Below are 16227 nucleotides of genomic sequence, written 5' to 3' on the forward strand. Positions count from 1 at the left end.
CTCAGTTTCAGCAAGCAAAGTTGTGTCATCTGCGTAATGCACATTGTTGATGAGTCTTCCACTCCTGATGCCACATTCCTCTTCATATAGCCTCCTGAATGATCTATTTTGCATATATATATTTAAAAGGTATGGAGATAGGATGCAGCCCTGAGACACACCTTTCCTGATCTAGAACCATGAAGTATTTCCTTGCTCTGTTCTAACTACTGTTTCCTGATCCAAGTATAGGTTTTGCATTAGTACAATTAAGTGTTCTAGGATGTTGTGATCCACATAGACAAATGCCTCTGTATAGTCAATGAAACACAGATAGACATTCCTCTGCTACTCTCTGCTTTCAGCCAAGATGCATCTAATATTTGCTAGTCTCTAGTGCCATGGCCTCCTCTAAACCCAGCCACATGAATGATTGTATAAAATACAATATACAAAAATGAAAAACAATGTCTATAAATGATAGCATACAAACCAGTTAAAAAATAGGAGAACAACTATTGCAAAACTGAAAAAAACAACCTGTTGGGGTCAGGAGATGGTTAAGATGGTTAAGACGCACCTTAAAGTGAGGTGAATAGGGATGAGAAGAATTGATGCCCTTGAGCTGTGATGTTGGAGAAGAGCACTGAACATTCCATGGATGGCCAAACGAACAAACAGATATGTCTTAGAAAGGGTGAAGGTGAAGCTAGAGTGCTCTTTGAAGGCAAGGATGATGAGGCTTTACCTCACACATACTTTGGGGATGTTGCTAGGTGAGGCTATTCCTTGGAGAGGGACACGATTCTTGGAAGGGTGGACGATTGGCAGAGGAAAGTCAGACCCTTGACCACATGGATGGAGTGACTGTAACAGTGGGCCCTAGTGTGTCAGGAAGTGTGAAGATGGCAGAGGATAGGACAGGGTTAAGGTCTGTTGATTATAGGTTCTCTATGAGTTGTACTTGACTCAGTGTCACCTAACAACAATAGGGAGCTCCGATGGCCTCGTGGTAAGAAATTGCACTGCAATCCCAAATACACATGGTTCGAATCCACCAGCGCCTCTGCAGGAGAAGGATGGGAAATCTCTACCCATGTGATTTGCTGCCTCTGAAAATCTGCTGCAGGATCAGTTATGAGTCAGTTCTGACACAATTGCAATATGTAAATGCTTACCTTTATATTTTGAGTAAAATGTAGAACATTTCTTTGTCAAGTTATTTATCTCACAATATACCCAGTCTCTCTTGAAAACATGTTTATATGATGGTGCCTGACTTTTTAATTCATAACCAATCCTTTGTTGATGATAAACAAAAGCAAACGTCTTTATTCTTCTGCTTTATAATACAGAGTGAAGTACAGAACCTGTGGAGAGAAAATCTGATTATCCTGGATGCTGCAAAAAAATACGGCTATGAGGTGGTTGATACTTTCACTATAACGATGGGACGATACAAAGAGTTTCTGCAGGGGAAGTGTGGATGTCATTTCCATGAGGTATTTGCTCAGGCTTTCTGGGGTTTGTAGCTTTTACCTTCTTTAAGTTTCTCCCCATGTTTTTAATTATGCTGTAGGCCTGATTTTTGCATGAGAAAGATGCTCTGACGGACGAGAGTAAATGATGTGTTCATCATCACAGTTGCATTGTTGGTCGCCTTCTAGTTGGCTCAGCCTCAAAGAGGCCGTATGGTTAATGGAATGAAATGTTTCAAGTCCTGCCCTCTCTACATGACTCTTGGGTTTAGGCCATTATTGGGGCTTCTGAATCCATCCCTCTCTCCTTCGCTTTACCAAATATGACACCTTCTTTCTGGTGATTGGTCCTTCAGAGTAAGTGAGTTCAAGTTCTGCTGTCGTCACTTCTTTTAATAAATATTTTCGTTTCATTTACAAATTCAAGTACATTGTTTTTCACATCAGATCCTTCTCATTTCCCTCACCCCCTCATCAAATTGTATGACCCCAGGATTAATCTGTCCCACCCCCGATATCCTCACCCATCTGCTTCCACCCTTCTCCCACCCTTGGTCCCCATACTCATTCTACAATAATGGTCATTGTTGTCACTTGTAAGGAATGATCCAAGAACAAAGATCTGGTGATGTCCTTCCAAAATTTAGCCAGTGAAAAACTTTGTGACATCATGAAAATAGTGAATACAAAATGAGTGCTTGAAAAATCTCTGTGCTTTTGCCCGCTGTATTGAGTTGACTCTAACTCATTGTGATCCTTTATTTAGTTTCTGAGGGTGTAAATCTTAATGGGAGGAGATTGTCAGTGTTCTCTCTCAGAGCTTCTGGTGCTTTCAACCAAGTGGAGACCTTTTGGTTAACAAGGCAACGAGCTACTTAGTTCCAGCTCTTGAGTCTGAGGCAAGCGTGAGCTACCTGGTGGAAGGATACTACCTCAGATTCCAGAGGAAAGGGAGCTCTGGAGGCTCAGTGGTGAGGAATTGCACTGACAAGACAAAGGCATGTGGTTTGGATCCACTAGTCCCTCCATGGGAGGAAGATGGGCAGTCTCCTCCTGTGCGATTCACTCTCTCTGAAAACTCCCTGGAGGTTCAGCTCTGAGTTGGTTCTGACTTGACGATACATAACACCAACCACCAGAGCTGGAACCCGGGGAGGAGGACAAAGCGGACTTCTTTCCTATGACTTCTTGCTTTCCTACTCTTCTTTACCTCTTTCTAGACTGGATTAAGGTAGGAAAAATCCTACAGAAAAGAAAAGTCCAACTTAACTGGCAGAGGTGTAATCTAGAGATGTGTTGTTTGGGTGTGAAACCCTAATTCTTTTTTGGGGAGGGGGTTTCTTCCTTGGAGGTATCCCACTTGAGCCCGCAAGTTACACTTCCCTTTCCAGAGCCAATGTCTTTCTTATGACTGGTTTTCTTCCTTGGCCAGTTGGCATCCAACTGCCCAGGCCTCTGTTGGAAGGTCCATTGTCAAGGCACCTTCATAGCTTTAGGCTTGTTATAATCAGTTGCCAACACTGGTTCACACATACAAAAAGCAAAACAAACAGCAACAACAAAACCTCCACAAAACCCATTCGTGCCTTTTCCTCTGCCACCTGCAATTACAGGTGGCGCTCTCTCACCCCACCTGCTCCTTTTCACTCATTCCCTCCTACCCTCATTCTTTCACACACATTTTCTCTGATGTCTTACATCTTACCCATAGTCACTGAGCTTCAAACCAGCTCTTGTGCTCCTCAAACTCCAAGTGATCTGTATTCAACCCTCTAAGCTGAGCTCCAGAAGCCCCACTTTACTACACTTAAAACATGGGCCAAGCAACGCCCCAAAGGCCAGGCTGACCAAAAATCATTTGGAAAACATCTTACATAGAAATTATCAATTTTTCTTCCTTTTTACCCCCCAACTCCTGATAAGACAAGGGTTTGCAAAACAAATGATCTGAATGTTACTTTTGACTATGAGGTTATTACCTCTAGGTTTCAGGAGCTGACGTTCAAACTGAGTTGAAAAGAGTCTCGTTTTATCATCCTATCAAGTGCTTATTCATTTATTCTCTCTCACTTGGCCCCCTTTATAAACCAACATGCAGTCATTTGTGGATTTGCCAGTAAAATCACAACCAAAGTTTCCTTTGATCCTTTCTCAATTCTTTATTAACTGTTAGAATCCATCTTGGTCCCCAGGTTCTTATAAATGCATTAAAAGATTGATACTACATTGTTTCTTCTATCTGCCTCAAATGAATATATTCACGTTATCTTCTTTTAACCAATGCTACAGGCCATGGTCTTTGCCATCGCTTGCTATGCTTCAGAGAGTTGGACAATGACTAGGGATGATAGAAGAATTGATGCCTTTGAGTTGTGTGCTGGAGAAGAGTATTGAATATGCCATGGACGGCTAGGAGAAAAAAAAAAATAAGTTCATCCTGGAGGGGATAAAGTCAGGCTGCTCCTTGGAGGCAAGGATTCTGAAGCTTCGTCTGACATACTTTGGACATGTTGCAAGGAGGGACCAGTCTTTGGAGAAGGATGTCTTGCTTGGGAGGGTGGAGGGATAGCGCAGGCGAGGAAGACCCTCTATGAGGTGGACTGATTCAATGACTGGGGTAATGAGGATAGAGGTGTGTCAGAGATTGTGAGATTGGCACAGGATAGGACAGAGTTTAGGGATGTTGTCCGTAGGGTCACAATGAGTCGAAAGCAACTCCACGGCACTTAACAACATCTGCATCTCAGGGAATGAGCCCACAGGCCATCAGACAGGGCACAGTCAGTATTACATTTTAAACTTCTGTTCTAGCAACTTTAAGCTTGGTCTTAAAGTACAAATTAAGTGTTGCAGAATAGATTTTAAGCAGTACGATGCTGTATGTATTTCTTCCACAAGAAATATATTACCCCTTAGGTCTCTATCCAGTTCGTAAGGAGCCCAGACTTAGACACACAAAGATGAAAAATCTAGAAGGGAGAGAAACAATGAGCTTGCATTTGAGCCAGCTCGGGGCCACAGGTCACCACAAAAGCAAACCAAAAGCCGCCAGGCCCACAGAAAATGGGGCTTAGAAAGAAACTACCCAAATTTTTGCCTCTTTTAGGAAAGGCTGGTGATTTTTATTTATTTATTTACTTACATTTCTATTTATTTCTACGTAGCATGTCTTCAATTAGCATTTTTGGGAAAGAGTTTCTGGTTTCCTTTTTTTTAGCTTTTGTGTTCTGTATGTCCATAAAGGCGATAGCCCCTATAAGTTCCAACACAGCTCTGATTAAAAACATAAGATAAGCTCCCCACATGCCTATAAGACATGGGTTTTCTACCGCAACTTCAGCCAGTGAGCACTAATGCTCATGGAATCTTGGAACCACAAAAGACAAAACAGAACCACTTAGAAACTTCAGAATTGGTCATTGGTTTTGAATTGTTGCTGTTGTTAGGTGTTCTGTCAGTCCCAATTCAGTGACCCTGTATTCAACAGAATGAAACCCTGTGGGCTCTGATGCTGTCCTCCTATGTGCCAACTCATTGTTGAAGCCATTGTCTCAATCCTTCTCCTTAAGGTTCTTCTTCCTGATGACCAATTTCTTGACCAGGCATGGTGCCCTTCTCCAGGCACTGTTGTTGTTGTTAGGTGCCATAGAGTGGACTACCACTCACAACAATCCTATAAAACAACAGATCTGAACCTTGCCCTATCCTATACTGTCTTCATTATCTCTGATATGCTCAAGGCCATGGTCAAAGTCAGATGTCAACCCATCTCATTGAAGGTCGTCTTCTTTGTCTCTGACTTTCCACCTTTCCCAGTGTGATGGCCTTTTCCAAGGACTGTCCCTTCCTGATACCATGTCCAAAGAATGTGAGAGGAACACACGAAGTGACTGCAAACCCCATACATTAAGTCAGGCACATCTTAGTGGCATCTTTGCTTATTATTATTATTTTTTGAACTTTTTTTTTATTCACTGTTGCACATTTTCTTCCCACCCCCACATCTTTGCTTTTTAATACTTTAAAGAGGTCTTTAACAGCAGGTAGCTCCATGCAATATGTGTTTGATTTTCTAATTCCTATTTTCATGAGTGTTTATTATGAATACCAGCAACAGGAGATCCTTAAAAACTTTGATTTTTCTCCTTGTATCATATTGTTGTTTATTGGTAGAGTTGTGAGCACTTCAGGGATTTTTAATGTTGACATGTAATCCATAATTAAGGCTATTGGATTTGATCTTCAACAATAAGATTTTGATTACAAACTAAATTTTTCATTTGCGTAATAATGATTTAAACATGTAAGATTAAAAATATCCCTTAGAAGATATAAAAAACAATGACTGGTAGGGTTTTTTGTGCCATTACTGTGTGCAATTTACTTTTTCTTAATCTATGTCATCTTGATGGCAAGCTCTCACAAAGATCTCAGCTGAGTCTGCAGCAGTTGAATCCATTTTAGCATTTTCCTATTGAGTTGAAATTTGTTTCTTAGAGTACTTGCCTTCTCAGTTACAACAAAAAGAGCTCTAGTCATGCAGTCCCCAGTGAGCTGATCTGCCAACCCAAAAACTATGCCTCTCTGGTGGTCCAGATCTACCAATCACTCTGAGGAGAAAGATGGATAGTCTCCTGTCATTTAATTCACAGCCTCAGAAACCCAATGGAGGGCCAGTTAAGAGTGGGTTGCACCCCTATTGAAATGAGACATATTGTAACACAGGGCCGACAAGATCATCTTTATCACCTGACTCCCATCCTCCCAAAGTCTGATGTGAAGTAAACACAAAGTAAGCCCATTTATCCATAATGTATTATCATTGCTTAGCTCCTGATCAGTTTGTGCCGTGCAGATGCTTAGAGACATACCTAAGGGAACTAATACCTGTGACGATCAATTGTAAATTGCTGAGTTAACATTCACACCTGACAGTGGAAACTGTGATTAGGAATAGAAACAGCTCATTCATTGCTCCCCATTGCTGTTGTTGTCATGTACTGTTGAATTGCTTGCAACTCATAGCAACCCTACGTACAACAGCCCTAAACTCTGCTCTATCCAGTGCCAACCTCACTGTTTCCAACACACCTACTTCCACCACCCCAATCACTGAATCAATCCGTCTCATCGAGGGTCTTCCTCTACTGCACTGTTCCTCCACCCTCCCAAACAAGATGTCCCTCTCCAAAGACTGGTCCCTCCTTGAACATGTCCAGAGTATGTCAGACAAAGCCTCAGAAAAAGAAAATAAAATTCCCAGGGCAAATGACACATCTGTCGTATACTATATATGCTTCTGCTTGTGCCTATGGGAAAAAGTCCTGGTGAAGTTTCTTGACTGCTAATCTCATGGTTAGTGGTTTGAACCCTGCATATTCTATAAAGTTTACTTCTATAAAGATTTAGGAACCCTAAGAGAGAGACCTACTTTTTCTTAGAGTGTTGCAATGGGTTGGAACTGACTTGATGACTGCTGACTTGATGGTTTGGGGTGAGTTGTGCCTCGGGAAGTTTCCAGTGCTGACAGTGGTGGTTGTTTTTAGTAATCCTCTCAACCACCACTCAACATCTTAAGGTCATGTTAGCTTCTTATGAACAGTCAAGAAAATGTATAATTCCTTGTAAAGGATGTTTTGAAGATGAATGAAGCAAGTCAGGGAAAAGTTGATTACTGGTCTCATGCAAAATAAAGTGCAGAAATTCTGTTGATAATCATTTTCCTCTGTGTACATAGTCTGAGCTGGCAGTGAAATTTGCTATAAAATAATAGTAAGAATTGGAATCTTCTGTTTAGAACCATAAAATTTTTGGTTTGGCAGCCTTCTATATTCTGGTGTTAAAATATACCTCCCAGTGCCCTGGAAAAAAAAAATTAAACCAATCCCACAGTAGATTCTCAGATACCTGAGAAGGATGAGAATAATCATTAGACTAAGACCTTGATGTTTGCACTTTGGTCTGTGGTCAGAGTCTACCGTAGACATAACAAATCTACTTCAGTGAGCTCTTATTTCCATAGGTGGCATTAAAGGTCTCCACTGTCTCGTTCATCTCTCAAGGCATTGAGAGAGAAAGAATGTGTTGCCAGCACAAATCTCTAAACAATTTCCCAAATGGTGTGTTTCAAATTTGACTGTGTTCGTGCTTGTTAGGAAAGCAGGTGTTTCTCTTCATGAGTGAAACTGGAATATTGTTTTCCTGGTATTTATGAGGACAGCAAACAGGATCCAGATAGCTGTTGCCTAAGATATGTGGTGGATACTGCCTTCAGTGAGGTGGCAAACAGCTTCCATGAACAAGCTGAAACCTGGAAAGGGTCCAATGATCAGCCCAAAACAGGCTAGAAGAGGGATCAAGCCACAACCAATTATGATTTGATAATTATATTGTCTAATCAGTTGTAGGAATCTTACATAATATCTCTGTTTTCTGTAAGAAGTAACTACGGCTTTTAACTCAGCCCACAAATATTCTGGAGCACAGCTGCCTGGTACTAACACTAGCAAGTTGTCTTGGGTTCTGGCGAGAAGAATTGGAGGGATTTTCAGTTCTTTGTTGCAGCTGATTTCCCTAATCTTCATCACATCCTCTTTATCATTTGATCTCAATGAAATGATCAAAACAGAGATAACTGCTCCAGAAAATTTTACCTCCTGGATTATGAATTTAAGGAGACCTGTTCCCTTTGATTTTCTTACATTTTAAGGTTTATTTTCTAAACTCCATGAAAATGCTTTGTAAAAAACCTTTAAATGATCCAGATATAGCTTGATGATACAGAATATTCCAGAATCTACCTATTAGCATAGTGTTTTAAAAAGGTCATTTAATTCAACAGGTGTTTTGGAGTATTGACTTTGTGAGCTTTGTTCTGACTCCTGTAAAATGAGCTAGGAGAACATCTTACTGAGCTTTCAAAAAAAGGCATTACAAACTCAACATGTTCCAAAAGGGGCAGCTAAACTGTCATTAACACTTTTTTCCTCAATTGTGCTGTTGTTCTATTGTTTACACACCTGAACCATTCTTTCCTCAGCCTTCTCTTTCTCCAGCCCTCTGGCAACAACCTGCCAGCCAGCTTCCAAATTCTCTTTACCTATTTGATGCAAAAAACCTCATTGCTGTACATTCAGAATCCACCCAAAGCCGATACAGATACTCCACTGGGTTTACAAGTCTATAATTTTCAGAGGAGGGAGAGTGTCCATCTTTGTCTAGTAGACCCACTGGTGGATCTGAAACTTCAAAGAAGTGGGGCCTTTAGGTTTGCAGTACAACTTGCAACAGTCTAGTCCACAAGACTTCTTTAAGTCCTAAATACTCTTAAAAGTCTTTGTCTATGTTCAGTTCCAATGACTTTGACCCTAACCCTTCTACTTAATCTAACATCTGTTTTATGAGTTTAGTTCTTGATCTAAAGAGTGCTATAGAAATAAAGTAGGCATGCTTTCTCTTCCCAAGATGTTGCCTCAGATGTAATGAAGGAAGGATAAAAACAAAATTGTGAAATAGCACTTTAGAGACGTGCATATGGTAATGGAATAGCAAGAAGAGCTTTGAAGCCAATTTGAGGGATAAAGGAGTTAAGTGAACTGTTCCTTGGGAAACACCCAAGTTGATTCATATTTTTAAATAAAATTTATAAATCATAATCCATTTTCATTCAATCATTCATAGGCATTTTGTTTTATACCATTAATTAAAGTGGATTTATAAACTTAATTACAATATCTAACTCAATCTTTATTGTATATTGCCTTTCCCTTAACCCAACTTATCTATTCACTTTTGCCCCTTCCCCCCTCCCTCCTCAATGCCTTTGGCCCCCAAGTTTGATTCTGTGTGTAAACCTTTCCTTAACTTTTTATATTAGTCTTAGCATTACGCTCATTAATCTTGCTATGCACCAGAAAGGTAAACAATGACTAGGGATGACAGAAGAAGAATTGATGCCTTTGAGTTGTGTTGGAGAAGGGTATTGAATATATCATGGACTGCTAGAGAGGGTGAAACCAGGCTGCTCCTTGGAGGCAAGGATTCTGAAGTTTCATCTGACATACTTTGGACATGTTGAAAGGAGGGATCAGTCCTTGGAGAGAGACATCATGCTTGGAAGGGTGGAGGGACAGCACAAGAAAGGAAGCCCCTTCAATGAGATGGATCAATTCAGTGATTGGGGTAATGGGAGTAGGTATGTCAGAGACAATAAGGATGGCTCAGGATAGAGCAAGGTTCAGAGCTGTTGTACATAGGGTCACTATGAATCACAAGCAATTCTATGGCACAAGTAAGCAACAACAAAGCATTAATTAGACCTAATCAAAAGAATAACATGATAGATAAAAGGAAGACCACTCCAATCCAATCCAGTGGGACAATCTGAACAAGCATAGCATTAAAAGAGCATGATGTTCTCAGAGAATCACAAGCAGTTCTGTATATTGTAAAGCATCAGTTGCAAAAAGCACCTAGAAAACCAGGTTGAGGCTAGGTCTTGGTAAAAGCTTAAGTTTTATTTGGTAGATGATGGAAATCCATTTAGAGATTTCAAAGAGAAGAGTGAGATAGTCGTGATATATTGTTCAAATACATAATTGTTGAATTAGGAAGAAGGATTCGAGAGAGATTAAGTCAGGAAGAGACTTTAGACAATTAGTTTTGAAGTCAGATGAGAGATGATAAAGGCTCAAACAAAAGGAGAGATCATGAACACTGAGAGAAATGGAAATATCCAAACCCTATTTTAAAAATGGTGTTGGAGAGCCTCTCATGAATGGCTAAAAGAACAAACAAGTATGTCTTGAAGAAAGTGCAGCCAACGTGCTCTTTGGAGGCAAAGGTGGTAAAGTTTTCTAGGAGGGGCTATTTCTTGGAGAGGGACACGATGCTCAGAAAGGCAGAGGAGAGGAAGACTCTTGATGAGCTAGATTGACACAGTGATGGCCACAGTGAGATGTGTGTCAGGAAAGGTGAGGATAGCATAGGGTTCAGATATGTTGTTCATAGGGTCATTACATGTCATACTCAACTCCATGGCACCTAACAACAGCAGTTTTAGAAAGAGTTTCTGTGATTCTTATCAGTGGCATGAGACAGTGGGAAGAGCCAAGGTTATTCCTAGCTTGAGTGACTGCTTAGGGCACTGAGTTAGTAAATGAGGTATCGCATAATTGAGAAGCTCCCAGTGTAAGGAAAAGGTGAGTTCATTTTTTAACATGTTGCATTTGAGATGCCTGTAGGACATTCAGGTGGAGATCCCTAACAGGCAGGTGGCTACACAAGGCTGAAGCTTGAGGGACAGGTTGGGGCTCGAGATAGTTAAGAGTCATCAGAAAATAGGTCATAGTTGAAATCAGAAAAATATGTCCTACAGAGAAAGAGTAGAGTATGAAGAGTTGGAGAAGAAAGTCTTAGAAATAGTAAAAGGTAAGCCCTGTGGAAAGAAATAGGAAAATTTATCTTTATATTCAAAGAATAAAGCCATTAGAAAATAACTCCAGTTGAGTGCACTAGTGTGGAAAACTAAAGAGTTAAAAATTGCATGAAGGAAAAAAGTGAATTGGGGGGAAGGGAGGTGAGCAGGGAGTAAAGTGCAACAATGAATGACTGGAAACCCTAAGTCTGTAAACTTTCATTAAAATTAATATAAAAAAATAAAACAAAAGTTTATTACACACGCAAAAAAATTGCACGAAGGAAAGATTGAGCCATGGCCAACGTTATAAAATGTAACAGGTCAATCATTTTAGACAAGAACTTCAAATCAATGTGTTTGACATTCAGAGGGGTCTTTCTAACTAGTTTAAGATTATTTTCAGTAAATTATTGGGTATAGGAATTTTACTACAATAGTCTGAAGAAGCAGAACATGAGGAAAGAGGGCAGGTAAACCTTTTAAACAAATAAACGTGTTGTTCTTGTTGTTATGTGCCATCGAGTTGCTTTCAATTCACAGTGACCCTATGTAAAAGAGCTCTGAACCCTGCTCTATCTTGAGCCAGTTTCATCATCTCCAACACACTACCTCCATTACTCCAGTCATTGAGTCAATCCATCTGATTCAGGGTCTTACTCTCTTGTGCTGTCCCTCCACCATTCTAAGCATGATATCCTTCTCCAAGACAACATGCCCTCCTGGCAACATGCCCAAAGTATATAAAACGAATCTTACATATCCTTGCCTCCAAGGAGCAGCCTGGTTTCATCACCTCCAGGATAGGCCTGTTTGTTTTCTTAGCAATCTGTGGTATATTCAATACTCTTCTCCAGCACCACAATTCAAAGGCATCAATTCTTCTTCTATCACCCTTAGTCATTGTTCATCCAGCTCTCTGATGCATAGAAAGTAATTGTGAAGACCATGGCTTGGCTCAGATGCATCTTAATCTCTCGACTGACATTATTGTTCTCCAAAATATATGCTGGCCAACACACTGAATTTACACTTCTAGTCTTCTAAAGTGTGAGATGAAAAAGTACTCTCACTTGAAGAGACTCACTATGTGGTTCTTTGTCACCACCACCCAAAGAAACTAAATACAGCTGATATAAGGGACTCTGTTGAAAAGGCCAAAGTAGTGCTGATAAATATCCCTAAGGAAGCATCAGCAGTTGGAAATATTGGTTCTTACAAATTGTTTTAAATAGTGTGTTAATGCCTAGCCTTAATAAATAAACTTCCAATATCAAAAGAAACAGATGAAAACAAACTTCTGATAATTCATGTCAAAATAGATTTCAAGTCTCAAAATGTATCTTTAAATGGAGCAAGGAAAGAGGTTAGGTTGTAATCAGCTGGAATAATGAAGGATATTGGATCGTATCAGGGATTAAATGACATAACTCTGCAGTCACTTGGGAAAATTGTGCTTAAGACAGAAGAGTCCTTCCGGGAAACGCACCAAAGTACAAGATAAAACCAACAGATTAATGTTAAATTGGCCTGTCATTCCCTATAACCAATAATTTCTTTCCAGAAGAGGCTTTGTAACCAGACCCATAGCTACATTCTTTCTGGGGGAAGCAGTTAAGTAGGCACAGCAGTCAGGGTAGGAGGGATTGGTAGGCTGGAGGAGGGTAGCATGGGACACTTAGATAATATACTGATGGAGAAGCTGTTGTTGTTGGTAGGTGCCATTGAGTTGAGTGTGACCCACAGTGACTCTAAGAACAACAGATCTGAACCCTTCCCTCTCCTGTGCCATCCTCATACTTCTTGACACACTAGAACCCATGGTGGCAGTCAAAATGCCAATCCACCTGGTCAGGGGTCTTCCTCTTCTTAGCAACCCTCTGTCTTTCCCAACATCATGTCCCTTTCCAAGGTATAGCCCCTCCTAGCAACATGCCCAAAGTTTATGAGGAGAAGCTTTATCATCCTTGCCTCCAAAGGGGCACTCTGGCTGAACTTTCTTCAAGACATATTTGTTCTTTTGTCAGTCTATGGAATGTTCAGTACTCTTGTCTAACACCACAGCTCAAAAGCATCAATTCTTCTCTCATCCTTATTCATTGTTCAGTTCTCAGATGCATAGCAAATGATCAAAGAGACCATGGTCTGAATCAGATGCACCTTAGTCTTCAAACATCATTACTCTTCAATAATTTGAAGAGGTCCCTGACTGCAGACTTTCCAGTGCAATATGTCTCCAGATTTTTTGACTGTGGGTACCAAGGATATTGACTGTGGATTCAAGTAAAATGAAATTGTTGACAGTTTCAATCTTTTCTCCATCTATCATGATGTTACCTTTAGGTCCAGTACCAAGAATTTTTGTTTTCTTAACATTGATATATAATCCATGTTGTAGGCTGTATTCTTTGCTTTTCTGCAACAAGTGCTTCAAGTCCTCCTCACTTTCAGCAAGGTTGTGTCATCTGCATAACACAGATCATCTTCCTCTCTTGAGACCTCATTCTTAAAAATCAAAATGGAATGTCAAAAATAACTGAAAATTACACTAGAGTGTCAGGAAAAGGGAAAAGATGCTGAAGTAAAAGAGCTGAACAAAATATTTCAAATGGCAGCACAAGACAAAGCAAAGTATTTTAATGATTTGCAAAGCTAGAAACACTGATAAAAGAAAGGATAATAATTCCTAAAGAAAATATTAGTGTTGTTCCCTCCCCCCCAGTCCTCAGCACACTTTGTCCATGCTGAAGTTGGACTCCCTTCATTCAAAATATAGCTTATGTTCATATGGCTGTGATTAAGCATTTGAGACTCAAAAGTCAAACCAATTGTATTCTCATTGAGATTTCAACTCATATTGAGCTTATATGAAAGAAAAGAACCACTCGATAGAGTTTCCAATGCTGTGATCTTTATGAAGCACATGGCCAAAGTAATAAAGTTCAGGGTTCTCATGTGGAAGTCTGATGGGTTGGAACCTGAGAACTTTGGAAGTTATTACTTAGCCATTTGTGCTTCGAGGGTTCCTTAAACATATGGAAGGACAAAATGAAAGGAAGAAGTAACTATTGTCTGTCAAAACTGCCAAACCATCTTGAAACTGACATTTATAAAACTAACTTCTAGCTACTGTTTGCCATCTTACTTTTATTTCATTCCTGTGAAGACTTATTTTTTTTATTCCATCATCTTTATTCATTTTTCAACTTTTAAAAAAATTTATCTTATTAATTTTAATGAACGTCTACAGAGATTTTGGATTTCCATTATTCCACTCCTTGTAGACTTCTTTTCCAGCTGGTATTAAGTTGTGTAACTGGATCTTGGATTGCTTTCTTGTCCACAGAATTATTGTAATAGTAAACATTTACCTTTAATGATTGCATTAGCATAGTTTATGCCATCAGTCTCATATTTTCCAACCGTAGAAAGCCATTACATTCATTCTTATTCAGATTGTGCCCATGACCATGAATCACATTCATAATCAGACATCACCTAATCCAGTCTAGGGTGATTTTGGAACACTTGCACAAGAGAAATTGGTTTCTATTTTGTTCTGGGAGTCTAGAAGGAACCACATAAAAGCTTCTTGGAGGTTATTCAGGTCAAGATTGGTTTTAGAAAGGTATTTGCTTATGATCTTCCTGACACCTTTCCAACTCACCAAGTCTTTCTTTCTTATGTGGGTTTTTAAGAATTCCAAGTTATTTAATATACAATAGACATAATCTATATGAGGATTACCCAAGTGAAATCGGTTTTGAGTGTTAAAACTTTATGCATTTAAGGGTAAAAGTTTCAATGCTAGTTTTGTTGTGTGATTTTTCATTTGAGTAGTCTTGTAATAGCTAAATACCCAAATTAGGCAACTTGAATGACGGCCACTTATATGCCTTCTAAAACATCTGTCTGTATGCCTAGAGCTAATTTACACAGAATTACGAAAAGATTTTGTCATATACTAGGGGATAGTTCTACATTTAAGATGCAACAAAGCTCAAACTTATTGCCAGCAAGTTAGAATTGACTCATAGCTGACTCTACAGTGACGTTTCTGGAGGCTGTAAATCACATAGGAGAAGATAGTCCATCTTTCTCACTTGGAGCAGCTGGTGGTCTTGGCAACACAACTCTTTACCCACTAGACCACTGTTGTCGTGTTGTTAGGTGCTGTTGAGTCAAGTACAATTCATTTGTTGTTGCTGTTAAGTACTGTTGAGTTGAGTATGACTCAAAGTGACCCTATGAACAAAAGATCTGAATCCTCTCCTATCCTGTGCCATCTTCACACTTCCTGATACACAAGAGCCCATTGTGGCAGGCACCGTGTCAATCCACCATAGAGATGTTGGTATTGTTGTTGTTGTTATTGTTGTTGATGATTGCCTTTGAGTCAATCATGACTCATAGTGACCCTATGAACAAAAGGCCTGAAGCCCCTCTACAACTATCGACATTTATCAAAGTTCATAGAGTTTCTGGAGGCATGTTGTGTAGGAAGTGGATGCCATTCCTGCTTCCACAGATCTGAATCCTGTCCTCTATTGTGCCATCTTCATCATCTCCGATACCCTAGAGCCAATTGGTGCAGGAATTTAGGTTGTAATCAATAGCACTAACAAAGATTATTGAATAGTATCAGGAATTCTAGGCCACTAGAGCTCTCCTAAAGAGTGATTGGCTGGTGACTTCAGATCACCAGGAAAGCACTGCCTTGGGTTATCAGATCAACTCCCTGTGTGTAGCAGTTTTATTCTGACACACATGGAATCTCCATGAGTCAGAGATGATTTAATGGCACACAGCAACAACAAATTTCTAATGTTGATATATTAAACTCAATTCATTGCTGTTGAGTTGGAACCAACTTATAGCTGACCCACCAGTGGATTTTCAGAGACGATAACTCTCATGTGAGGAGACAGCCCATCTTTCTCCCTCGGAGCAGCTGGTAGATTCAAACTCCTTGCCACTGGTTTGACCGGAAAACTCTTTATCCACTTGGCCACCAGAGCATTCTTTAAGAATTAATACATTGGAAATATCTGATTTTTAAAAAATTAGTATAGATATTCCCCAGTTTAAGAATGTCCACCTTAAGTACAATCTGTGCTACCAACCAACCTAGATAGTGTATTGTATTAAAAATTCAAGATGCATGCAATGGCTCAAAATAACAAATCACTGCTACTTTTAAAAGTTCATCAAAGTTTTATTACTATGTTAAAAATGACTGAGTGTATCTAGAAGTGTTCCTTGACTTATTTATATATAGAAAGATATGCAATATACCAAGGCAAACACTTGATAAGCAATACCCCATGTATTGCCAAAAGAACACCCAGATAGGTC

The 16227-nt window shown here is 39.7% G+C and overlaps 1 protein-coding gene across 1 annotated transcript in view; it reads left to right on the plus strand.

The window, feature by feature from the left end:
• Window positions 1–16227, plus strand: part of CPED1 (cadherin-like and PC-esterase domain containing 1) — a 354996-nt gene that overhangs the window by 328210 nt on the left and 10559 nt on the right. The window contains exon 21 of the mRNA XM_006882700.1: window positions 1335–1481. Within this exon, the coding sequence (XP_006882762.1) occupies window positions 1335–1481 (147 nt within the window). The remainder of the gene's footprint in view (window positions 1–1334; window positions 1482–16227) is intronic.

Source organism: Elephantulus edwardii, unplaced genomic scaffold (assembly GCF_000299155.1).
Source record: "Elephantulus edwardii isolate Elephantulus edwardi_28Jun2011 unplaced genomic scaffold, EleEdw1.0 scaffold00022, whole genome shotgun sequence".
Lineage (NCBI taxonomy): Eukaryota > Metazoa > Chordata > Mammalia > Macroscelidea > Macroscelididae > Elephantulus > Elephantulus edwardii.